Source organism: Zophobas morio, unplaced genomic scaffold (assembly GCF_036711695.1).
Source record: "Zophobas morio isolate AGI-343-1 ecotype UQ-CSIRO unplaced genomic scaffold, CSIRO_AGI_Zmor_V1 ptg000004l, whole genome shotgun sequence".
Lineage (NCBI taxonomy): Eukaryota > Metazoa > Arthropoda > Insecta > Coleoptera > Tenebrionidae > Zophobas > Zophobas morio.
Window position 1 is genome coordinate 17959264 of NW_026972109.1, and position 24162 is coordinate 17983425.

General features: G+C 34.4%; 1 protein-coding gene across 5 annotated transcripts in view; it reads left to right on the top strand.

Annotated features, from left to right (window-relative positions):
- LOC135144006 (protocadherin-like wing polarity protein stan) overlaps positions 1-24162 on the top strand; it is a 53275-nt gene that overhangs the window by 17371 nt on the left and 11742 nt on the right. For 3 of the 5 annotated variants that reach the window (XM_064075952.1, XM_064075927.1, XM_064075962.1), the window contains exons 1-5: positions 5018-5173; positions 5481-7197; positions 11018-11504; positions 11553-12318; positions 16651-17822. In XM_064075952.1, coding sequence (XP_063932022.1) covers positions 5546-7197; positions 11018-11504; positions 11553-12318; positions 16651-17822 — 4077 coding nt within the window. In that variant the 5' untranslated portion in view covers positions 5018-5173; positions 5481-5545. Of the gene's footprint in view, positions 1-5017; positions 5174-5480; positions 7198-11017; positions 11505-11552; positions 12319-16650; positions 17823-24162 lie in introns of those variants that run through there. The other 2 variants (XM_064075935.1, XM_064075943.1) reach the window with 1 other exon arrangement.

A 24162-nucleotide genomic window follows, 5' to 3' on the forward strand; every position in this document is an offset into this window, starting at 1 on the left:
TGTAACCTTTGGTTTTTTCGAAAATGACATCAACTTTTTTCAAATATGTAGAATAAGTGAGTTAAATACAGCGTTTTCTTTTTAACTTTTCAGCGGTGTAATATTTGATATGTAACTCATCTGGTTTATGGATTAAAAAAAAAACAATTAATAGCGGCATCTCAGTTTACCATTTTCAATATTTATATCTCAATTATTCGAAAGGGCAGAAGTCTGAAAGTTTGAATGGTGATTGAACACCAAGACCAAGGTCAAATCAGTACAGTTTTATATCGCGTTTGGTTTTTTCCAAAAATGAGAATAGTTAAAAAAAAAATGCGGCATTTTTTAGGTGGGTTATATGCAGTGCTTTTTTATTTTTTGGACAGTGTAATACTTGACAGAATTTGTTGCATAAAATACTATAAAGTCAGACGTCCCAGTCTACTTGTTGTCCGGTAATATTTCAAATTATGTATCTGAAAAATATTTGTAGAACTTGGTATAGTCAATAAGGATTACATTGATTAAGAAAAATTCTGGAAATAACTTTTCCTTATCTAGTGATTAAAAGTTTTGAAATGTTTTAAAAGGAGGTGCTCGCAGACTGTTAACGTATTTGTATTAATTCCGACGAACGGCTGCTTTCATGTTTTCTCGATCATGACCCCTGGAGTAGGAACAAATAGGGCTCCGTTTCGGTCTGTCTGTCGTTGTCTTGTCAGTTGTTATTAGATACATAATCTTCGAAACTACTGTACCGATAGTTGTCAAATTTTACGTGATTTAAGAATATCGTGTAGACCGGTAAACGATGACCAAAATTTGTCTAATCATCCCCAACTTATTGCTATGAAATTTTAAATATAAATTGTACACAAGTTACTATATATATATATAACAGCGGCAGTTTTTTAAAAAACAATTTCATCATTCTTTTTCATTTTTAAAATTCAATATCTCAATTATTATTTATAGAAATTTCGGAAAGCGGTTTTTCTCCACTCTTTTCAGCTTATAAAGCTCTATACGTTACATGGAAAACATTGTCGATTTCTTTTGTTGAAAATGAGCAGCTTCTTCAACACAAGTTTGTTTTTTGTGTATCCAATTAATAATGAAATATGGAGTTCTGTAAGCTGAAAATATGAAAATAGTGGTTGAAACTGCATTACGAAATTTCAATAAATAATAGAGATGATATTGGTTTTTGAAAGTACCTACGTGATGAAAAATTTCTTCAAAATGCTAAAAAGAAAATGACGATAAACTGTTTAAAAAAAAACTGCTTTTGGATGATATAGCGAAAGGTGTGGACGGGTTATATGTAAAATTTCATATAGTTTTATCCTAAAATAAATACAATTTTGCAAAATAATATTTTATAACTTGTGGAATAAACTGAATTAAGTAGCTTATAATTTTTCTTTTTTTTTTTTTTTTCTTAATGTACATATATTATTCATAACAAGAGACTGGGAACATGTTTAGAGTGGTAAATTTTAACCTCCACATTCCGGCATAAATTTCTTCTCGTGAATAGAAAACTACGTACATATATTAAGAAAAACAGTCAAAATATAAACCCCGCCCACCAACCCTCATCTCAATTGTGATTACTTTTATATTCGCCGTGAGTCGAGAGGCGGAACTTAATTGCAAAATACTTATTTTTGTACAATAAACACTATGTAAAACATGTTTTTTGGTATGATGTTGAAAGAAAATTTTATATGTTAAGAAAACAAAAGTTAAAAATAGCAAAACTCCACATAGAGAAAGTTTCAAGAGATGTCCCGCCCACCTAGCCAAACTCCGCCTCATTGGCGCTAAAATTAAACGTGAAATTGACGTTTCCCAATAACACAATTCAGTAGGACCTTACAAATTTTCATTACCAAAAAACACTAAATTGTCTAATAAAACGGACTCTTGTTAAGAATTTCAAATTATTCCCAAAATAAGAAATTAATTGGATACTCCACCTACCCATACAAGCTCCGCCTTGATATATGATCCACCCTAATTCTAAGAAAAGTGTTACTATAAACAAATTTTGCATCAAAAGGAAACTTACTCAGAGAGAAGTTCGGAAATGTTATAAAACATGAAACGATTTATCCAGAGACTGGCAATTTTTAATCTTAAGTAGGACACGCCTCTGATTTTCATCAAATATCCTCATCCAATCAAAAAAATGTCACCGCCGTCGTCATAGAAACATCTTATATGACCGCGGGTAAAATTAATTAAGTAAAATGTACTATTGTGTTTAAAGGGCCAGGGAAGTTCTGTGTAAAACTTAAATAACTTAAAGATCTTTTTCTACGATGCTGAAATTATTTGGATGTTTAATTTCAGGTGCAAGGGAGTTTCTGTCCAAATAATTTTAAAACAATTTCACTCTTTATATTAATTGTTTATATAGGTGCTATCTAAGTAAATATTGTGAAAAAATGGAAGAGCAGTTTTCCATTCAGAGAAGCTGAATATAATTCATATCAAAAACTAAACAAATAAAAGAGAAACCTGAGGATTATACGAAGAGAATTGTCCAACAAAATCACTGTATGTTTAATTAGATAAACTGCGCGCCAAAAGTTGGGGATATTTTAATTAATTTCATTTAAACCTTCTCAATTGTTTGGATAATTATAACAAGAATAATGTACATGTCTTTCATCGATATTCCTAACTTTTGACGCACAACGTATTTAGTTATAAGGAAAGCAAGATCTAAAAAAAAAACTAAACGGGCTTTCAAAAAAATTGGTTTAAAAAAGCTCGTATGTTTAACAAAATACAAGGAAACTAGTACAGTCGGCTCCAGAAAAAACGGAATGGACTTTGTGCAATGTAAAATGTACTTGGGTCTTATTTGTCAATTTGACAAATCTGTTAAATATTTGTCACTATTTTGACACAAAATGTTTGCAGTGTCATTATTGTTCTAACCTATTTCAAAATAGTCCTGTTTAGACTAGGAAAATTCACACAGTAAGTAATCTGTCATACTAACTTTGATAGGTCCCGTTTTTTCTGGAGCCAACTGTACTAGCCAAGATAAGACTGATTTTGGCAGATGATATACCTTTTAAAAAAATTGAGGGCGGGTGGGCGGGGCTAGTCGTACCTGCTAAGATAAGACTGATTTTGGCAAATAACATACCCTCTAAGAAAAAAAGAACTCAGCAGAGTTTCTAAAAAATTGATCTAAAGAATTTAGGCAGTAGTTATCTCGCTCTCAGAACCGTGACTCCATACTTATTAAATTTTAATTAACGATTTACCATTCTTCCAATAACCTTAAAACAGACAGACGGAAACGCGACACCTACTTTTTCGTACTCCAGGGGTCACGAAACGTCGAGAAAACCTACACAGTATTACAATACTTACCTAGTTTACGCTCGGGAAGTAAAAACAGACCTGTTCCACTTGCGAAAAAAGCATCACAGTGTAACCCGGTCTAGCCAGACCGGTGTGGGTCCCAACAATATTGATATGTGTATAAACAAAACAATAGATTGCTCTTACCTAAACTAATTTTTGGTCGGCGTCGACAGCAGGTCACAGAATTCACTACTTTTGAGGCCGAGAACCGCAAAGAGGGGTTGCCAAAGAAAGGAAGAAAACTACCAAGTAGTTTCGAGTTCGACCAGCCTCCTTTATTTTTCGCACACGTTACGAAATCTTACATTAATAAAGAAACAAGACAACCTTAAAGCAAATGAACACTAACAATTTTGAATAAAATAAAAAGAGTGAAGTTAACACAACTTACAACTCTACACTAAAAATGCAAAAAAAAAAAATTATTGAAAGCAAAAACAACCCGCGGGAGATTTTCCCGACGACCACTTGAAACCCGAAACAGTAACTAAATTTTGTGACAAAATTTTGCAGCCAAGTCGTACCTTCCTGATTAGAGGGGGTACTTCTTGGCCAATTACCTCTTTTCGGGGGTGGTTTCTCTCAGAAACTTTTTTACCACAATTTGGCCTAAAAAGAGAGCAATAACTTGGAGCGGGTGGTCTGTCGGCAAATTCGTCCAATTCATAGGAACATCTTTCCTGTACAATAGGCTTACAAACATAAAAATATCCACATTTTACAGACCATTGACAACGGTGAGAATGCTGGAACCCTAATAAAAATTATCCCACTTCGAAACTTACTGGCGAATTTCTTTAGCCCGGGCTCCGGGTAGCAATACAAAACACACCTCTACAAATCCGGAAGAGAGACAATCTGTCTGGCCGTAACTAAAGTTCTTTTCCCAAAACTTATCTTCTATATACAATAATTATCAAATTACAATTAAAAAAAAAAACATCTATCTCTACGAATAAATTCCGCGTCAAAGACTGACATATCTGGTGCTTAATGGCTTTCGATCAAGAATGTTTCAATTTTATGCCTCTAAACAACTGGATTCCAGGTTATTGCTGGGTCCCATTGTATAAAGGGCATCAAACCGAAAACGTGCTTGGTCCACGGGGGTTTTAGGAAACTTTATGGTGTGGATGTATATATATATATAGTTTTTTGTTTGTCAACTAATCGTTCCAAATTTCAAACTTCAATATTTTCAAATGTAAACGGGGGGACTAAATTAATTAATGACTTACACTAAAAAATAACAAACAGTTTGTCATTTACGAAACAACTTTGGTTTTAAGTTAAGTAACTGTTCAAAATTTTTCATTTCTTAATTTACAGTGCGATTTTAAAATATCCTTCTTTGTTTAAAATTGTACTAAATTTAATCATAAATTTGTCCTCAATATAACATTGTCACTGCAATAATTTGTTAATTTGATAAATATACAGAAAGATACGCTAAGTTTTTTTTTTTTTTTTTGTTGGATAAATAAACTATTAATAGTTGTTTTGTTTATAATTCTTACAAGCGTGGTGACTTAGATCATTGTAGCCATGAACTTTTCAACTCATGTAATCTGAGCTACGTCTTCAGCCACAAAGGTCTCATTCCTATCTTTTAACTTCAAATTATTTTTCTGTATATATTTCTGCAGTGACTCGAATGAAAAGATCTGTTTTGAAACTACAAGTGGAACAAAATTACATAAAACGGCGCAGTTTGAAATAATCCGAAGTGACATTGAGTAAACAGTGTTGTCGTTAAACGAATTTCTGTTGAATTAGTAGCCGTATGCATCAATTTTACAAGGTAAATACACCGTTATCGCAACATGTGTAATTGAAAAAAAGGGCGAAGTGCGATATTGACAAAAACGATTGATCTTTTTAACGGGCTGTGTTCACAGAGTGTTACTTTTTAAATACTCTCTGTATTAATTAATGTGTTTGTATTATACTTACATTCAAAATTTTTGACGTTTTCAAATTTAGAAATTAACACGTTTTAGTTTTTCAGAATAATTCTGAGACTACTAAAAATATGCAACAAATTGTATACAATTGTGCATTTTTTCGTGAAAATCAATGAGAATCAAATTTCTTGTTTTTTGTTACAGAATGAAGCCACCTATCCACCTCCACTTGCCGAAAATATGAATTATGATGTTGTTCCGGTCGAAAAATGATCATAACGTCTTCTCTCATGGTTGAGAGACAGCTTCGAAAAACCCTTTACATTTTTCTCTTATTTTATTTTTGTTTCCCCTGCGTATCCAGTTATTTGTTACTAATAGACGAAAAGCAGCAACCCGGCGATGTAATATTCAACGCTTCAGTATACAGACTCGGCTCTGAACGGAAATACAAAGTAAATTCACACCGATCCGCCCCGTTTGTAGAAAATTTAATCCACGTGGACCAACACAGCGGCCAAGTATCCCTTCTGCAGAGCTTGCAGTGCAACGGACTCTACTACCCTAATTTATTCACAATCCATATCGACTCCACATCGAACCGACTGAGGGATATCGATTACTACAGTCTCCCTCTACGTATCCTCATTGTGGGACCGCAGTGTACGGAACAAAACGACGAAAATTTCGAATATTTACACGAAAACTCCAGACGGAGGCGCAGTTTTCACCAGCCCAATCCTTTCCTATCCCAAATCCATCCCTCCGTCAAACAGAGAATCACCGAAGCGAAACAATGGATCTCCGAAACCTACGCATCCTTCGCCATCCCGACACCAGGAAAATGGGAGAAAATCTGCCTAAGGCAATCCCAGTTCATCAACTCGATTTCCGCTTTCCTTCCGAAAACTATCGGCGAATTCTGCACAGTTGCATTCAATTACCTCAGCGACGACCGCTTCACAATCGAACACAGCCAAGGCGATTTGGTGGCAAGTAGAGATGTGTGTATAGTCGAACCGTTGTGGAAAGTAACTATCCTGTTTTCGACCCGCTGTGAGGACATACGGGTCCTCAACACAGAACACCGCTTGAAGATAGTCTACCACCACCAACTCTTCAACGACACAGATATAGCCAAACGTGTTCGACGCGAATTAAGAAATCAGTCACCCTTCTTCGAAAAACCCCTATACGTAGCAAGCGTGTTAGAAGAATGCGACCCGGGGGTGGTAGTCACGACCGTCAAAGCCCGCGATCCCGAAAACAGCCCCATCAACTATTCCATGACGAGTTTACTGGACTCTCGTACTCAGGGAATGTTCGATATCGACCCCAAAACCGGAATCATCACCACCAAAGTAAAACTTGACCGGGAATTAGTGGATGTCCACTATTTCCGTGTCACCGCGATGGATGACAGTTTTCCGCCTCGCAGCGGCACGACCATGCTCCAGATCAATGTTCTGGATGCCAATGACCACTCTCCCGTTTTCGAGATGAACGAGTATGATGCGAGTGTTAAGGAGAGTGTGAGTGTGGGGTCGACCGTCATCACGTTGAAAGCGACGGATCAGGATGTGGGGAAGAACGCCGATGTGGAATATTCGATTCAGAGTATTAACGGAGGAGGAATGTCGACGGAGGAGGAGGATAATCGAGCGTTTAAGATTGACCCGAAGACGGGGGTTATTACGACTAGATTGATGCTGGATAGGGAAACGACGGAAGTGTATACTTTGATTATTACTGCGAGCGATTTGGCGACGCCTCAGAGTGCGAGGAGATCGGCGAGCGCTAGTGTGGTAGTGCATATTTTGGATGATAACGATAATTATCCGCAGTTTTCGGAAAGGACGTATACGGTGGCGCTAGATGAGGATATAGATTGGATGTCGAATCCGGTTGTCGCACATATCAAGTAAGTAGAAATGTGTAACTTGTTGACATTAGCGACTATGAGTTTTAAATTGTTCTGATACATCTGGAAAAATTTGTGTCGCGAGCTTCGTTCACTCTTTACTGCTTGTTGCTGAAGAAATTAAAAATTATGGGAGATAATGGCGATTTACACTGCAGAACAACTAATAACATGCTAAATCAAAAGCCAGTCAAGATCATTAAGGTAATTTTTAAGTCACATCGTATAAATTTAGTAAATTAATGTCGTTTGCACCCTCCACGAAAAGTTGGACTCTCTTTTAATACCCAATTTCGTCCCAAGTTTATTACAATTTTACCCTTAAGTAATGCATTTTTTATGGATCCGACCGTCGTTTTTTTAATAAGTAAATATAATAAATGAGTGATAAAATAACGCATAACATGAATAACGTTTTTATGAGTCAAGATAACGCTGAAAGGTAAAACAGCTTTGTAGGACAAATTGTAAGCTTTATTTACACTAATTAGATTATCTGTAGTTGTTTGAATTTGTATTTCTCGAGCGTTTACTAGAAGACAATTGTAATAATAGGGTGTATTTAACCAATGGCTAATTTCATATTTTCTCGACGTTTGGTATCTCCTCGAAATGAAAAAATAGGTTTTCTGTCTCCTTGTGTTGATCTACTTTCGTATTTCTGCCCTCTATTGACAATCTTATTACTTTTTATTACTTAAAATGTACCTGTGACTTACTAATCCGCCTCTATTGTTCCGAAATTTTGCACACACTTTAATATCAATTTAATGACGTCATCTCAAAATTTTCTAATGAAAATCTCGCTTGTAATTTATAGTGTTTTAGTTCCCGAGCGTAAACCAAGGATGTATTGTCATCGAGTCCATTGGCCGATTCCCTACTCTTATGTTTTCTCGACGTTTCATGATCCTTAGAGTTCGAAAACATAGATTCCTCGTTGCCGTCCGTCTGTCTGCCCTCTGCCCGCGTTTGTGTCGATTTTTATTCGCCAGATAATCGTCCAACCTACCGAACCGATTGGTGACAAAATTTGTCTGATCCAACAGTGACATGACGTCATCTCCTACTTTTACAATAGTAAATATTATTTAAACTTTATGAAATAACATACTCCTCCATTTGTAGTTTATGAATCCGGTTTGAGTTTTTATCCTAGACATCCAGATTTTTGTAAAAAACAAAATTGTATAGCAACATTTTACAATTAAACTTTGAAATTGCAAAACCCAATGCTCTAAAACCTTGCAAACGTTTTAAGTTTATCGGAAACATGGTAAATCGTTAATCAAAATTTATCCCTCAACTCTTCTAAAAAGTGATGATGTCGTCTCAAAATCTTGACAAATAAATCCTATCTAAAATGTGCCGTATACGTGTGATTTTTATGATTGCATTCATATTTTTTAAAATTGTTTATACAGGGTGACTAAAGAAATGATGAATGAGCCAATTTATTTCATTGATTAAATCAGAAACTGCAAAACCGAATGGCTTGAATCTTGCAGGCCTTTTAAAATTCTCGTAAGCTAACCAAATATATAAAAATATATATGTTTATCCCCTCCAAAAAAACGCTGACGTCATCTCAAAATTTTGCCAAATAAATCCTATCGGAACTATGTAAAGTGTAATGTGAGTCGATAATTCTGAATTATCATTTTTGCTTACACAGGGTGAAAAAAAAATGAGTCAGTTTATTTTATTGATTAAATCAGCAACGGCTCTCTCCATTTTCTCGAAAATTTGGAAATACAATACTGTTATTTTTAGTATTACACTGCACGTATTCAAACTGATATACATGTCCTTTAAAATGTTGATGACGTCATCACACAAAAGTTTGTAAAGAAAAAACTCATTTCAGATATACTCGTAGCATGCTCCTTTACATGTACTGTAACATTGCATACATACTTTGATTTTAGCTTGTAAGAGTTTTCGTAAAAGAAATAAAATTTCTAAAATTAAATTTTGTAATTTTTCGAAAAAGGTGGATATGATTTATTGTACTTCAGGGACGAGGGATATTCTTTTGAGATAATCTTTGGCCAATTTTTACTTTAATGTTGTATGCATATCTTTATTTTAACTTATAGGGGACCCCATAAAAAAGAATTTGCAAAACCTAATATTCTAATTTTTCGAAGACGCTGGATATATTTTATTGTACATCAGAGTCGAAGGAAGTTCTGTCCAATTAATCTTCGATAATTTTTTTTTAGTTTTGTTACACGTGCCCTTGATAAATGTGGATGATGCCATCACAAAATTTTGTTGTTTATCGCTTGCAATATGCTTTTAAGATAATCTAATTTTTAGTGTAATTAAAGAAAACTAAGAAATATTTTTTACATTCAAAGAATGAGTTAAATTACCTTATCAAACAAGCAGAAACAATCGTAAATTGTCCGTCGTCCCGACTTCCTGTTCTGAGTTTGTGGTTTTTTAGAATAATGCATTTGTATCAATGCAAAATCGGGTACGCGAACTTCTTGACAGCAAACAAGAAGTTAACAATCCACTGTTGTCTTTCATATTTCGATGTAAATTGTTATTATGAGTGAGACCTTTTTTAGAATTGCTTAGTGAGACTCAAAACAATTCATTTATAAGACCTTTTATTTTGTTGATCAAATCAAGAACGGCTCACCCTATTTTTTTGAAATTTCGGAAATACAGTAGTGTCATTGTTAGTGTTATATTCCGCCTAGCAAATTGATATACGTGTCTTAATTGCAGCATAATAAAATTTTGCAATAGAAAAACTCACTTAAAATAATCGCATAGCGTGCGTCTTTACCTTTACTGTGATACCACACGCATAGTTATGTTCATTTTAATTTATAGGCGTAAAAAAAACAAATTAACAAAATAAAATTCTTCTACAATCGTGTAAAAAATTACTCATATGTGAATGATTTAATGATTTTGGAAACATTCTTTGGTTGTCATAGGGCTAACTAACATAAGACAGTATGATGATACCTTTTAGTTGTTGTAGAATTTTATTTAAGTCTCCATTAAAACTGGTGCATTTTTTCTACAATGGTGCATTATATCCACGATTGTAGAAAAAATGTTTTATGCAACACGTGCAAAAGTGTTCTTGCACACAACGTATTGTTACGTCGCGTGAAAGAATCAGTCACTTTTTGCACTTGTTGCATAAATAACTATTCTTACGCTACTTGTATAGTTATCAATTTCACACATCTCCTTAATTATTTTTTTTACGAAATCTAACATAGCCACTATTTTTATAAATGTTGACCTCTAGCTACAAAGAAAATATGTAATCAATATTTACATTTAAAAGAATTGTATTTAATGATATGCTGTTGCTCAATAATAATAATCAATTTGAGTTGTCTAGTTCAAGGCAAATTAACCATATAACTAATATTACCGGGTTGTTTCCACCCATGTTATTGATTTAGAAATGTTTTCAGAAGTTAAATACCAAAGTTACTGTAATTTAAAATCACTGTTCGCAGCTAAAACGTCTCGAAACGTGATCTGGCCGTTTTAGATTTAGCGTTGCATGAAAAACAAAATGGCAAAAAAAGAAAAAGTTCACAGTAGCAGAATGATATGAACAGTTATTTCCTTCAGTACACCAATTTTTTTGTTATAATAAGTTGTTTAAAATGAAGACTTACCGAGCCTTAAGTCACTATACTTTTATCTGTCAAGAGACTCAAAGTGAGTCGAAAAATATGAACATTTTACGTTTTTTCAATATTCAATCAAAAGTAAAAAGAAAACAAAGCAAAATGACCTCTTACAACACACGACCTTGATTTATTGACGTTTTTAGAGCCACGGACGCCGACCAGGGTAATAACGCTGCCATCCGATACGCCATAATAAGCGGCAATACCCAATCGCAATTTTCCATTGACAGCCTGACCGGTGACGTTTCACTTGTTAAACCATTAGATTATGAAACCTTGCGTAATTACCGCCTGGTTATACGAGCCCAGGACGGCGGAAGTCCAGCCAGATCAAACACCACACAATTGCTAATCAACGTTAAAGACGTCAACGACAACGCTCCACGATTCTATACCTCGCTCTTTCAAGAAAGCATCCAAGAAAACGCACCCGCTGGTTATAGCATAGTTAAAGTACAAGCCTACGATGCCGACGAAGGTCCTAACGCCGATATAAAGTACACTATAGCACCAAGAGACTCCATAGGGGGCAGCACTGAAGACTTCCCATTAAGTGTGGACCCCCACAGTGGCTGGATCACCACTACGAAAGAACTAGACAGAGAGGACCAATCGAAATTTATGTTCCAGGTACGTTTAGTCATTTCTGTGATACATGGGATAATTTTGCCCCTCCAGGTTATAGCAACCGACCAAGGCAACCCCCCTCAATCCGCCAGCGCTAGCGTAGTAATAACGGTGCAAGACGTCAATGACAACGACCCAGTTTTCGAACCAAAAATCTACGAAGCTGTGATTTCTGAAGACGACTCTCCGGGAACACCAGTGGCTACGGTGACGGCGACCGACGCCGATGAAGATGCTCGCTTACACTACGAACTCACCAATGGCAACACCAGAGGGCGCTTCGCCATAACCTCGCAGAACGGACGCGGCGTCATAACTGTAGCCCAACCCTTAGATTATAAGCAAGAGAAGCGCTATATATTAACCGTGACGGCTGCGGACTCGGGTGGACGTACTGACACAGCCACAGTTTACGTCAACATCACCGATGCCAACAATTTTTCGCCGGTTTTCGAAAATGCGCCGTATACGGCGAGCGTTTTCGAAGACGCGGTCGTGGGAACGACGGTTCTGGTGGTTTCAGCGACGGACAACGATGTTGGGTTGAACGCGCAGATCACGTATTCGTTGGGGGACGACGGTGATCATCCGGCTGAGTTTACGATAAATCCGCAAACTGGTGCGATTATTACGACGAAAACTTTGGATAGGGAGACGATGAGCGGGTATTTACTTACTGTGACTGCTCGAGATGGGGGAAACCCCCCTTTGTTGGATACTACAGATGTGGAGATATCAGTGACAGATGTTAATGATAATTATCCTGTGTTTAAACAGGCGGCTTATTCGGGGAGCGTGCTGGAAGATGCCGTTGTGGGTAAGTGCTATTGCTATTTGATTTAAGTTGTATGCGGGGTGTGCACGCAAGTGTATTTAAAACTCCTTTATATTTATTGGACATTATCTAATTTTTACTTCTCGAGCATAAGCTAAGGAAGTATTGTAGTCGAGTCCATGGGGCGACTGGTTACTTTCATGTGTCGACGTTTCATGACCCTTAGAGTACGAAAAAATAGGTCTTCCGTTTCCGTCTCTCTGTCTGCTGTTTGTTTTTTATTAGACAAATAATGACGTCTTCTCCAAATTTTATAATACTAAATATTATTTAAATTTTATAAAATAAAGTACTCCTCTATTTGAGATTTATGAATCCGTTTTGAGTTTGTACGTACCATCGGCATCCAGATTTTTGGAAAAAAAAACAAAATTATATAACAGCATGTTACAATTAAACTTTAAAATTGTAAACTCAAATGCTTTTACCCGTTATTTAAATGTTAAAAAGTAGCATAGTCCTAACTTGAATCCGTGTTAAGTTTTACACCCAGATTTCTGGAAAAAATCAGAATTTTAGATAGTTTTTTGATTTCTCAGTTTTTCGAATTTTTGATTTGTCGGTTTTTCCATTCCTTGATTTTTTAACTTTTGATTACTCAATAATTTTTCGATGTTTCAGTTTTGGAATTTTTCAGTTTTTCAATTTCTCGATTCCTCAAATTTTTGATTTCTCATTTCTGGATTAATTGATTTTTTGATTTTCCCATTTCTCGATTTCTCGACTTTTCAATGCTTCGATTTTCCTGTTTCAACACTTCTATTTTGCAGATTTTCGATTTTCAGGTTTTTGATTTTTCGACTTCCATTTTTTTGACCTTTCGATTTCTCGATATTTCAGTTTTTCGACTTCTCAATTTTTCAATATTTCAGTTTTGGGATTTTTCAATAATTCGATTCAATATTTTATTTTTGCGAATTTAAAATTTTTCGATTTTTAAATTTTTCAGTTTTTTAATGTTTCGATTTCTCGATCTTTCGATTTTTCAAATTCGCGGTTTTGGATTTTTCGGTTTTTTGATGTTTCAATTTTAAAACTTATTGATTTTTCAATTTTTCAAATTATGGCGTTTTATAAATTTTCCATTTTTTGCTTTACCTATTTCTCGATTTTTCGACTTTAATGTTTCGATATTTCAGTTTTTCAATTCTTCAATTTTTCGATTTTCAGGTTTTTGATTCTTCAATTTTTCGATTTTTAGGTTTCTGATTTTTACTATTTTGGATTTTTTGACTTCCATTTTTCGACTTTTCGATTTCTCGATTTTTCAGTTTTTCGATTTTCAATTTTTCTATGTTTCAGTTTTGGGATTTTTCAATGTTTTACTGTTGCGATTTTTAAATTTTCAGTTTTTTGATGTTTCGATTTCTCGATCTTTCGATTTTTCAACTTCGCGGTTTTGAATTTCTCGGTTTTTCAATTTTTGGTTCTAAAAATTTTTGATTTTTCGATTTTTCAAATTATGACGTTTCTAAATTTTCCATTTTTTGATTTTCCTATTTCTCGATTTTTCGACTTCAATGTTTCCATATTTTAGTTTTTCAATTCTTCAATTTTCTTCCATTTTTCAATTTTTCGATTTTTTGACTTCCATTTTTTGAACTTTTTGATTTCTCGATTTTTTAGTTTATCGATTTCTCAATTTTTTGATGTTTCAGTTTGGAGTTTTTCAATATTTCGATTCAGTGTTTTACTTTTACAATTTTTAAATTCTTCAATTTTTAAATTTTAAATTTTTCAGTTTTTTTTTTTGTTTCGATTTCTCGATCTCTTATCTATGAACTTCACGGTTTTGGATTTTTTGGTTTTTCAATTTTTCTAAAATTCTAAAAATTATTGATTTTTCGATTTTTAAAATTATGACGTTTCTAAATTTTGCATTTTTTGATTTCCGTATTTCACTCAATTTCTCGACTTCAATTTTCCATATTTCAGTTTTTTAATTCTTCAAAATTTTCGATTCTTCAATATTTCTTCGATTTTTCAATGGTTTGATATTTCAGTTTTTCAATTCTTCAATTTTTCTCCCATTTTTCAATTTTTGGATATATATTTTTCAGTGTTTCGATTTCTCAATTTTGGGATTCTTCAAATATGGATTCAATGTTTTACTTTTGCAGATTTAAATGTTTTGATTTTTAAATTTTTCAGTTTTTTGATATTTCGATTTCTGGATCTTTCGGTTTTTCGGTTTTTCAATTTTTCGATCTATTGAATTATGACGTTTCTAAATTTTACATTTTTTGATTTTCTATTTCTCAATTTCTCGACTTCAATTTTCCATATTTCAGTTTTTCAATTCCTTAAAAATTTCGATTTTCAGATTTTTGATTCTTCAATTTTTCGATTGTTCAATTTTTCTTCTATTTTTCAATGTTTCAATATTTTAGTTTTTCAATTCTTCAATTTTTTGGTTTTCAGGTTTTTGATTCTTCAACTTTTCGATTTTTAGACTTTTCGATTTTTTACTTCAGCAATTTTTTTGATGATCAGATCTCCCGATTTTTCAATTTTTCGACATTTTAATTTTTTTAATTTTAGATTTTTCAATTCTTCGATATTTCTATTGTTCAGTTTTTCGATTTTCTAAATTCTTGATTTTTCAATTTTTCGCGTTTTTTTTTATAATTCAATTTGGTGATGTCTTGGTTATTGGAATTTTAACATTTTTTGAAATTCGATTTTCAGATTTCTCGACTTTCCAAGTTTTCGATTTTTTCAACATTTCAATTTTGGGAACTTTTCTTTCAATTTTTAGTTATTTTAATTTTTCGACTTTTTGATGTTTCGATTTCTCCATCTTTCTATTTTTCAGCTTTTCGCTTTCGATTTTTCATTTTTCAATTTGTCTATTGTTCGATATTTCGATTTTTCAATTTTTCGATTTTTCCAAAAACCATTTATTTCAATTTTTCGGTTTTCCGATTTTTGAATTTTTCGGTTCTTAACTTTTCTTTTTAAATTTTTCGTTTTTTAAAATTTTTAATTTTTCGATTTTCAAAGTTTCAATTTCTCGATTTATCAAGATTTCGATATAACGACTTTTTGATTGTTCAGTTTCTCTATTTTTTTTTAATTTTAATTTTTTAATTTTTAACTTTTCGATTTTGGCCTATTTCGATTTCTCGATTTATGAATGTTGTGATGTTTCAGTTTTTGAATTTTTCGATATTCTAATTTGTCGTCATTTCAGTCTTGGAATTTTCAATTTCTCGATTTTTCAGTTTTTTGATTCTTCAATTTTTTTGATGTTCAGATTTCTCGATTTTTCAATTTTTCGACATTTTAATTTTTTTAATTTTAGATTTTTCAATTCTTCGATATTTCTATTGTTCAGTTTTTCGATTTTCTAAATTCTTGATTTTTCAATTTTTCGCGTTTTTTTTTTATATTTCAATTTGGTGATGTCTTGGTTATTGAAATTTTAACATTTTTCGACCTTTTGATTTTCAGATTTCTCGACTTTCCAAGTTTTCGATTTTTTCAACATTTCAATTTTGGGAACTTTTCTTTCAATTTTTGGTTATTTTAATTTTTCGACTTTTTGATGTTTCGATTTCTCTATCTTTCTATTTTTCGGCTTTTCGCTTTCGATTTTTCATTTTTCGATTTTTAAAATTCTAGATTTCCCAGTGTCTTGATTTATGAATTTTTTTCAATTTGTCTATTGTTCGATATTTCGATTTTTCAATTTTTCGATTTTTCCAAAAACCATTTATTCCAGTTTGTTGCCTGCTTTAAATATATTTCATATTGTCCGTACTTATGCGGACTACGTCTCCTTGAATTTGCGTGGACTGCCGAACTATTATTTACCCCCCTGGTTTTGCGTTGTTTGTTATGCTGTATTTCGAGGGCGAGGGAAGTTCTGTCGAAATAACCTTTTAAGTTTTTTTCTACTTGTATTAGAAATGACAGAGAAGTTAGTTTATTGTCTAAAACAACACAAATAAAAAGACAAATTACTTCAAATCGGGCTTTCTTACGTGTTGCGAATAATGTGCTTCAAAAAATGTTCTTCCTCCAATTATTTATTATTTGTTTTGGTAATAAATCTACCTTGCGTGTGACTCCGCAATAACTACTTGTGTAATAAACTTTTTCGACCCAGATCCGGTCATAACAACCTGTTACAAACTGCAGAAAAAGTAACAGCACAAAAGCATTAATTACCTCTTGTTTTTTGTGACAAAGAACCACTTTGTCGTTTTGAGTAATATTTTTCTACATTTACTCATGTACAGTTTATAAGTCACAAAACTGATTTAACTTCATGAAAAATTGTTTTCATTTTGTTTATAAACGTATTGGTAGGTACTTCGGTGGTTCAAGTATCAGCCACAGACGCCGACGTGGGGCTCAACGGCAAAATATCCTACTCCTTGAGTGAGAAAGACAAAGAAGACGGTTCCTTCGTCATAGACGCCACAAGTGGCGTCATACGAACCAACAAAGGCCTAGATCGAGAATCGGTGGCCGTCTATGAACTAGAGGCCTACGCCATCGATCGTGGATCACCGACTTTGAGTAGTTCCGTACCGGTAACCATCCGCATCGATGACATCAACGACTCACCGCCTGCGTTCGACTCAGACAAAATAGTTCTATGCATACCCGAAAACAGCCCAATTGGCTCAACCGTGGGAGAGATATACGCAAAAGACCCAGACGAAGGTGTCAACGCCATCGTACAATACTCAATTATAGGTGGCGAGGACAGCCAAAGTTTCTCTCTAGTCACAAGACCTGGCTCCGAAAAAGCCGACTTATTAACCATGACCGAACTAGACTACGAAAGCCCCAAAAAGAAGTTCGATTTGATCGTGCGCGCAGCGAGCCCACCGTTACGCAGTGATGCGCATGTCGAGATTATCGTTACGGATGTTAACGACAACGCTCCGGTTCTTCACGATTTTCTCATCATGTTTAATAACTACAGGGATTTTTTTCCAACCGGACCGATCGGACGCATCCCGGCTTTCGATGCAGACGTTTCCGATAAGTTGCACTATAAGATTCTGAGTGGGAATAATGCGAATTTGGTGGCTTTGAATGAGAGTACGGGACAGATACAGTTGTCGCCGCAGCTTAACACGAATGTTCCTAAAATAGCGTCCATGGAGGTGTCGGTTACAGATGGGGTTAATGAAGTGAAAGCGATCATGCAGTTGTCGGTTAGGTTGATAACAGAGGAGATGTTGTATAATTCGATTACGGTCAGGCTTAACCAGATGACGAAAGAAGCGTTCTTGTCGCCCCTGTTGGGGTTCTTTATGGACGGATTAGCAGCCATTATTCCGTGTCCTAAAGAGAACATCTTCATTTTTAGCGTACAGGACGACACAGATGTAGACGCGAAAATTCTCAATGTGAGCTTTTCGGTAAGACGGCCTGACATACCGAAGGAAGTATATTACGCCCCTCAGTTTCTGCAAGAGAGGGTTTATCTGAATAGAGGTATCCTCGCTCGACTTTCCACAGTACAGGTAAAGTATTTGTTTATTTATTATATACACTTTTAAAAAGTTAGAGCGCATCCTGGCGCAGTATAAGGTGGACATATTCACAATTCTGTAATAATAATGATAATAATCATAATCATGTAATAAGAAGTCATCCATCGTAGAATATTATTAATTAAAAGTTTTCTAATAAATAATTCTGTAATATACGAAAAAGATGGGAAAAAATTAGGTCGACGCCACAGAAGTTAAGGTTTTATTGTTGAGGTGAGGGCTAACAAGTTTCGGTACCTACTGGTACCATCATCAGAGTTAAAAGATTAACAGAAAATTAGCTTACAAAAAACAAAGTAGCAAACTTGGTAATTACATAATTACAAAAATTAGGCTTCAGAGCTGTTGTCAACAGCAACCTAAGGTCTAACTAGGAAATGAAAGAAACCCTAGTATTCTTAAAATAAAACACCGCCAACTTAATCTTCCTCCGCTGCGCTCCGTACAGACGTCACAATATCGGTCGTAAATTGATTCTGCTAGTCTAAAAATTCAGGCACCACAAACTTAATCTGCCTCCGCTACGCAGATGAGGTAAATTTTTTAAGGAAATAAGGATTTTGTAATTAGGCTCCACCCCTCGATTCATCACGATTGAGATCGAGACGGATGGGTGGGGCTTCTCTTTTGGTTTTCTTTTTTAATTAATACATTTAGTTTTCTTTGTATAACACGATTACTTAAGAACATATTTCACATAGTAATTTCTCGTAGAAAAGTAATTAAGCTCCGCCCCTCGACTTACGACGAATAAAAAGAATCATCAGAATTGAGATAGGGTGGGTGGGCGGGGTTTACATTTTGTCTTTTTTTTAATTTACTTAAAAACTTAGAACATGTTTAAAATGGTGCATTCTTGCAAGGAAATATGGATTCTGCAATTATGGGGTGAAGCCTAATTGCAAAATCGATATTTCCTTATATAAATTTTCCATTTTAAACATGTTTTAAGTTTCATGTGTGAAAAGAAGTTTACACATATTAAAACAAAAAGGCAAAATGTAAGCCCGCCCACCCGCCCTGTCTCAATTGTGATGATTTTTTTTATTCGCCGTGAACCAAGGAGGCGGAGCTTAACTGCAAAACACTTTTTCTTTACAAGATATTAAAAACATGTTTTTGAGTATCGTGTTGTTCAAAGAATACTATGTATATTAAGAAAAAAAAGGCAAAATATTAACGTAATGTACCTAAATATTTTGACGTTGATTGGAAACGGACCAAGACCTTTGTTTTACGTTTTTTGAAAAACTCTCTTGCAGAATTTTTATTCACAGTATCCATTAGTTTGAGTACTTTAAATTCAAAGCGAGATATTTTATAAAGTGGTAATGAACTAGGTATGTTACCAAAATGTGTCCTCAAAATAAAAAGGTATTTTCGACTAATACCTACTCTGTGACTCCCGATTAATATTAAGTGCTACTAATCATTAGACATCTCGAAACTAAAAGAAAAAAGTGCTGTATGCTATAAAGATTATGAAACAGACTGCATAAATAATTCTGGCAAAAGAAGACGAATTACTCCATCAGCAATCCCTTCTAAATTTGTATGTAGAGTAATTTTTGTACAATATCTTGTTAAATTAAATTCTTTTGATTGTAAAACCAGTGGCGGCTCGTGACCTTTTGAAATGGGGGGACACAGTTTGATTGATGAGTTAAATATGAAGATATAAAACAAGTTGTTATTACCATTGGGCGGAAAAGTATCTTACGGATGCAATTCCCCAGTTGAAGCAAGGTGTGTTTTACGGCGAGTAGTGGGGACGCTTTGATCTGGTCCACAAGGTCGTAGCCAGTGCGTCGCTAAGAGTTCGCTAGGAGTGTTTACGGCTTGTTAAAAAACTACTTCTATATTACTATATTACTTCAAATAAAAATACTCGATGCCCTTTTTAATTTTTCATACACAGGACCACAGATTTGTGATCTTGAAATGTTATATTATGTTGATATAGTCCAAAAGAAAAATATATTTGTAATCAAACTATCGCCGCGACAGCACTGGATCTAGCGTATGAAACACAATTCCGCGCGTTGGTTATTACCAATTAATAGACGAAATTGTGTGGCGGAAATAAATACAAAAATACATTCAATTAAATACAAAAGGATTTCTCCACATACCTTTTTGTCTTCGGTCAAAATTTTGCGTTCATGGCATCTAAAAGTTCATTTTAGACAGTTTTTCCGTTACTTTAAAAACCGTTGCTTCTTTTACATGGTCTGTTAAAGTCCAATTCAGTCATAAAATCAATCAGACCTCGAAATATACCTGGATTTTGTGATTCCCTACTTTCGTCATGTTCACGTAATGCAAATTCACACTCCACTAAATTTTATGTACATTATCAATGGGCGTAATATATGGCGATTTTTGTCGACCTTACGTTATGTCTGAATATTATTAATATAGGCGGTGTGTAGTTATTACCGAATGTTTGTATTACCGAGAAGATTATCCAAGAATATTTATCATACGTGTTCGCGCAGAATGAAAATTAAAACCTGCGATAGTAACTCAATCCTGCCGAGCACTGTCGGAATGGGACCGCCAGTCCAGGTGAATCAATCAAGCGACTAGGTTTTCATGGCAGCAGTGTAAACAAAACGTTTAAATCAGCCATGATTCGGTGTTCGTTCCCGGCTTTTATCAGCATTTCATCAGAAATAACATATCATATATCCAAGACACATCTTTAGATGTAAGTGGAAGTAAGTTTTGATACAGTTTATACAGGTGGAGCGAGATAAAAAAAATTAGTTTTGATAATCATGACACAAATTTCCGGCTAATTTTTTAAATATTGAAAATTACTATTTTGCTATGTCCAGTGTGTTTGTAGACATTGTAATTTTGGGGGAGCACGTGCCCTTGTGGCTCCCGGCACCAGCCACCCCTGTATTACAATGTTGAAGAGTGTCATATTCCTGATGGTGATTCTGTCTTTCAAGACAAAAGTAACTATAAATTTATTCAATTTGATTCAATTAACCAAAGAGAAGTGGATAATGTAAGATATTGCAAAGCTCTAAATTTAAAGTTATAAAGAATGGCACAAAAATACAAAAACTGTTTGGGAAAATTAAAAGACCTTGAAGTAGAAAACAAAAAAAACTCTGAATCGTCAAAATTGTTACGAAGACTTTATGACGACGCAGTCAAAAAGAAAAAACCAAAATGGGATATTTCTTTTACATGTTCTTAAAAATTATACTCGAAAGGTTCCCCGATTCTGTGCGATTCTAAAACTGAAACACCAATAGTTCCTTGAAATTCTTTCAACGAGCGAAGTGAGCTACATTATGGTACTTCTGAAAATAATACACTAATAGTCTCCGAGATTCTTTCAGTGAGTGCAGCGAAATGTATTGTACTTCTAAAAATAAAACACCAATGGAACTTTCCGAATCTTTCAGAGACCGAAGTGAATCATTGTATTTCTAAAAGTAAAACACCAATGGTTTCTTAAGATTCTCCCAGCGAGTGAAGCGAGCTGCATTTTGGTAGTTCTAAAAATGAAACACCAATGGTTCTTTAAGATTTCTCTTCTTTCAAAGCGAGCTCTATTATGGTACTTCTAAAAACAAAACACAAATAGATCCCCGAGATTCTTTCAGCGGGTGAAGAGAGCTATAGTATAGTACTTCGAAAAATAAAACACCAATGGGACCTCCAGAATCTTTCAGAGACCGAAGCGAGCTGTATGATGGTACTTTAAAATTAAAATACCAATGGGACCCCTTTGCAAGTACTAGCTCCGCCCATCCGTCCTTCATTTTCTTAGAGGGTATGTCATTCGCCAAAATCAGTTTTGTCTTAGCAACTACTAGTACCGCCCACCCGCCCTTTATTTTCTTAGAGGGTATGTCATTCGCTAAAATCAGTCTTATCTTAGCAAGTACTAGCCCCGCCCACCCGCCCTTTATTTTCTTAGAGGGTATGTCATTTGCCAAAATGAGTCTTATCTTAGGAAGTACTACGAACTATAGTATATGCAAGTGAAAGAGTCTGCAATAAAGACGCGTGATCAGCGCGTCTTCAACTGCCTAACCGACAAATTTGGTGAAGGGTTTTTCCCAAGCCAGTTTTACACTGTACCGATATTTCATTGCCGATGCGTTTCATTGTTGACTCATCCCTTGCGTTGTGTCGTCTCCTTGCTTTCGTAGTTTGTATTTTTGCTTGTTTTTATGCTTGTGACCGCCATCAAGACGGATGTTGGAAACATTATTTTGTCAAAACCAAAACTTAAAATTTCTCTACAGTGTAACACGGGCTATGTGCAGTAATCTTACGCGCACTCGGCTCCAGAATGCATCATGCAGGTTTCACGTGATCACTGACTCTTTCGTTTGAACAGGGTATAGAGGGTATGTAATTCGCCAAAATCAGTCTTATCTTAGCAAGTACTGGCCCCGCCCACCCGCCCTTTATTTTCTTGGAGAGTGTCATTCGCCAAAGTCAATCTTACCTTAGTAAAATAAGATTGGAGATTTAGTTCTCCAAAAGGATGTGAATTTGGGAGAAAACATTTATCAAAATTATCGACCAAAATTACAATTTCGCGTTACTTCAAGGCCTTTGATGGAACATCGGAGTTGATAAAAGAAAGATTACAAGCTGAAATTGCCAATTTAAAAAATCCTAAAAAAATTGTATACCCTTCAAAAATATTTGCGTATAAAGCCTGCTAGACATTTTTAACAAAAAAGCATTTATGGCCAACAAATTTTGAAAGTATTCAAACAAAAATTTCAAGATGCTAATGGTACCGTTAAATGTAGTGACAAATGTATAATTTTTTTCAAGTACCTACGCAACATAACGGGTGTCTTTTATTTGATACAACCCCTGTAACTTTTTTATTTTTAAAGATAAATATGTAGTCCTTTGAACAAATTTGTATCATTTTAAAAGATCTGTGTAATGGCAACTTTTTTTTAATTTTTTTTCAAGCAACTATAGATTGTGAATTAAACGGAAAATTTTTGAGATATTTTACTAAATATTCATTATTGATTTTAGAATATTGGTTGCTTTTGATTTTTTGTAGTAACAAAATCAATCTTTCCATTTATGAAAAAATATACGTAGTGTTCGATTAAAAAAAAATAAGGTTACGTAATTTCCGGTTCTGTGGTTACCATCACATAGATCTTTTAAAATGCTACAAATTTGCTCAAAGAACTACAGGTTTATCTTAAAGAATAAAACAGTTACAAGGGTTGTATCAAATAAAAGAGACACCCTATATATAGTAGAAACCATTACATTAAATCCCTGGACAGCACTATCGCACGATATGTAGATATTTCGGACGAACGATTAAAAAGGTTGAATGTTACTTTTCCAAATTGTATCACAGATATTCAAAATTCATCGTTATCAGTTGGTCTACAGAGTCTAATACAGGAGACTGCTCACGCTTTAACATTTACAGCGAAAACTATAATAATAACCAGTTATCTTTCTTCATATTAGGGATCCGTTCTTATTATTTTTTTTTTTTTTTTTTTTGAAATATGTTGACTAGTATTCGTACATAATTTTTCCCAACGGATAGAAGAGCTGAACATCTTTGGAATTTATCATTTCATTTTTATTCTACACATCACCAAGTAGTTTTGTTATTCCATCTTGGATTTATGCTTTTCTATGTGTTCTTTAGTAATGTAAATAGATATAGTCTTTGCCATTTCTATTGAAACACCACTTGTTGATCGTAAATTTGGCAACGTTCATATTCAGACAATTTTCTAACTAAAAGCCGTTGTCAATCAACCGAAAACTGTTAGCAATTGCTAAATTTTAGGCAAAATCAACAGGTGGTGTTTCAATAGAAATGGTAAAGACTATATGTAATATTTTTGCGTCCTTTTGACACTTTTGAAATACAAATGTTTGCTATGTCAATCATAGTAAGAAAAATTAGTATCGACAGAAGGTGTTAGTTAAGCCCCAAATTTTTGAGGTTAGTAGAATAAATTTCAACAATGGAAATGAACATATTGTGACGGGCGTACAGAGCGCAGTGGAGGCAGATTAAGTTGACGGTGAAATAAAAATGTAACAAGCGCCATCTAGATAGTATTCTAGAAATAAAATCGTAATAGGCACCATCTATCGAGTGTTCTACAGATAGGCAGTAGAAAAATCTATAGAATTATTAAAAAGTTAAAAATGTCTTCAAAAAGAAAATCCAAGTGTAAACCACAGAAAGAGCAAAAAGCAAAAGTGGGGAGGACCATAGGATTAAGAGGATAGTAGGATGGAAGAAAGGAATGGGGTATTGAAACTAGTT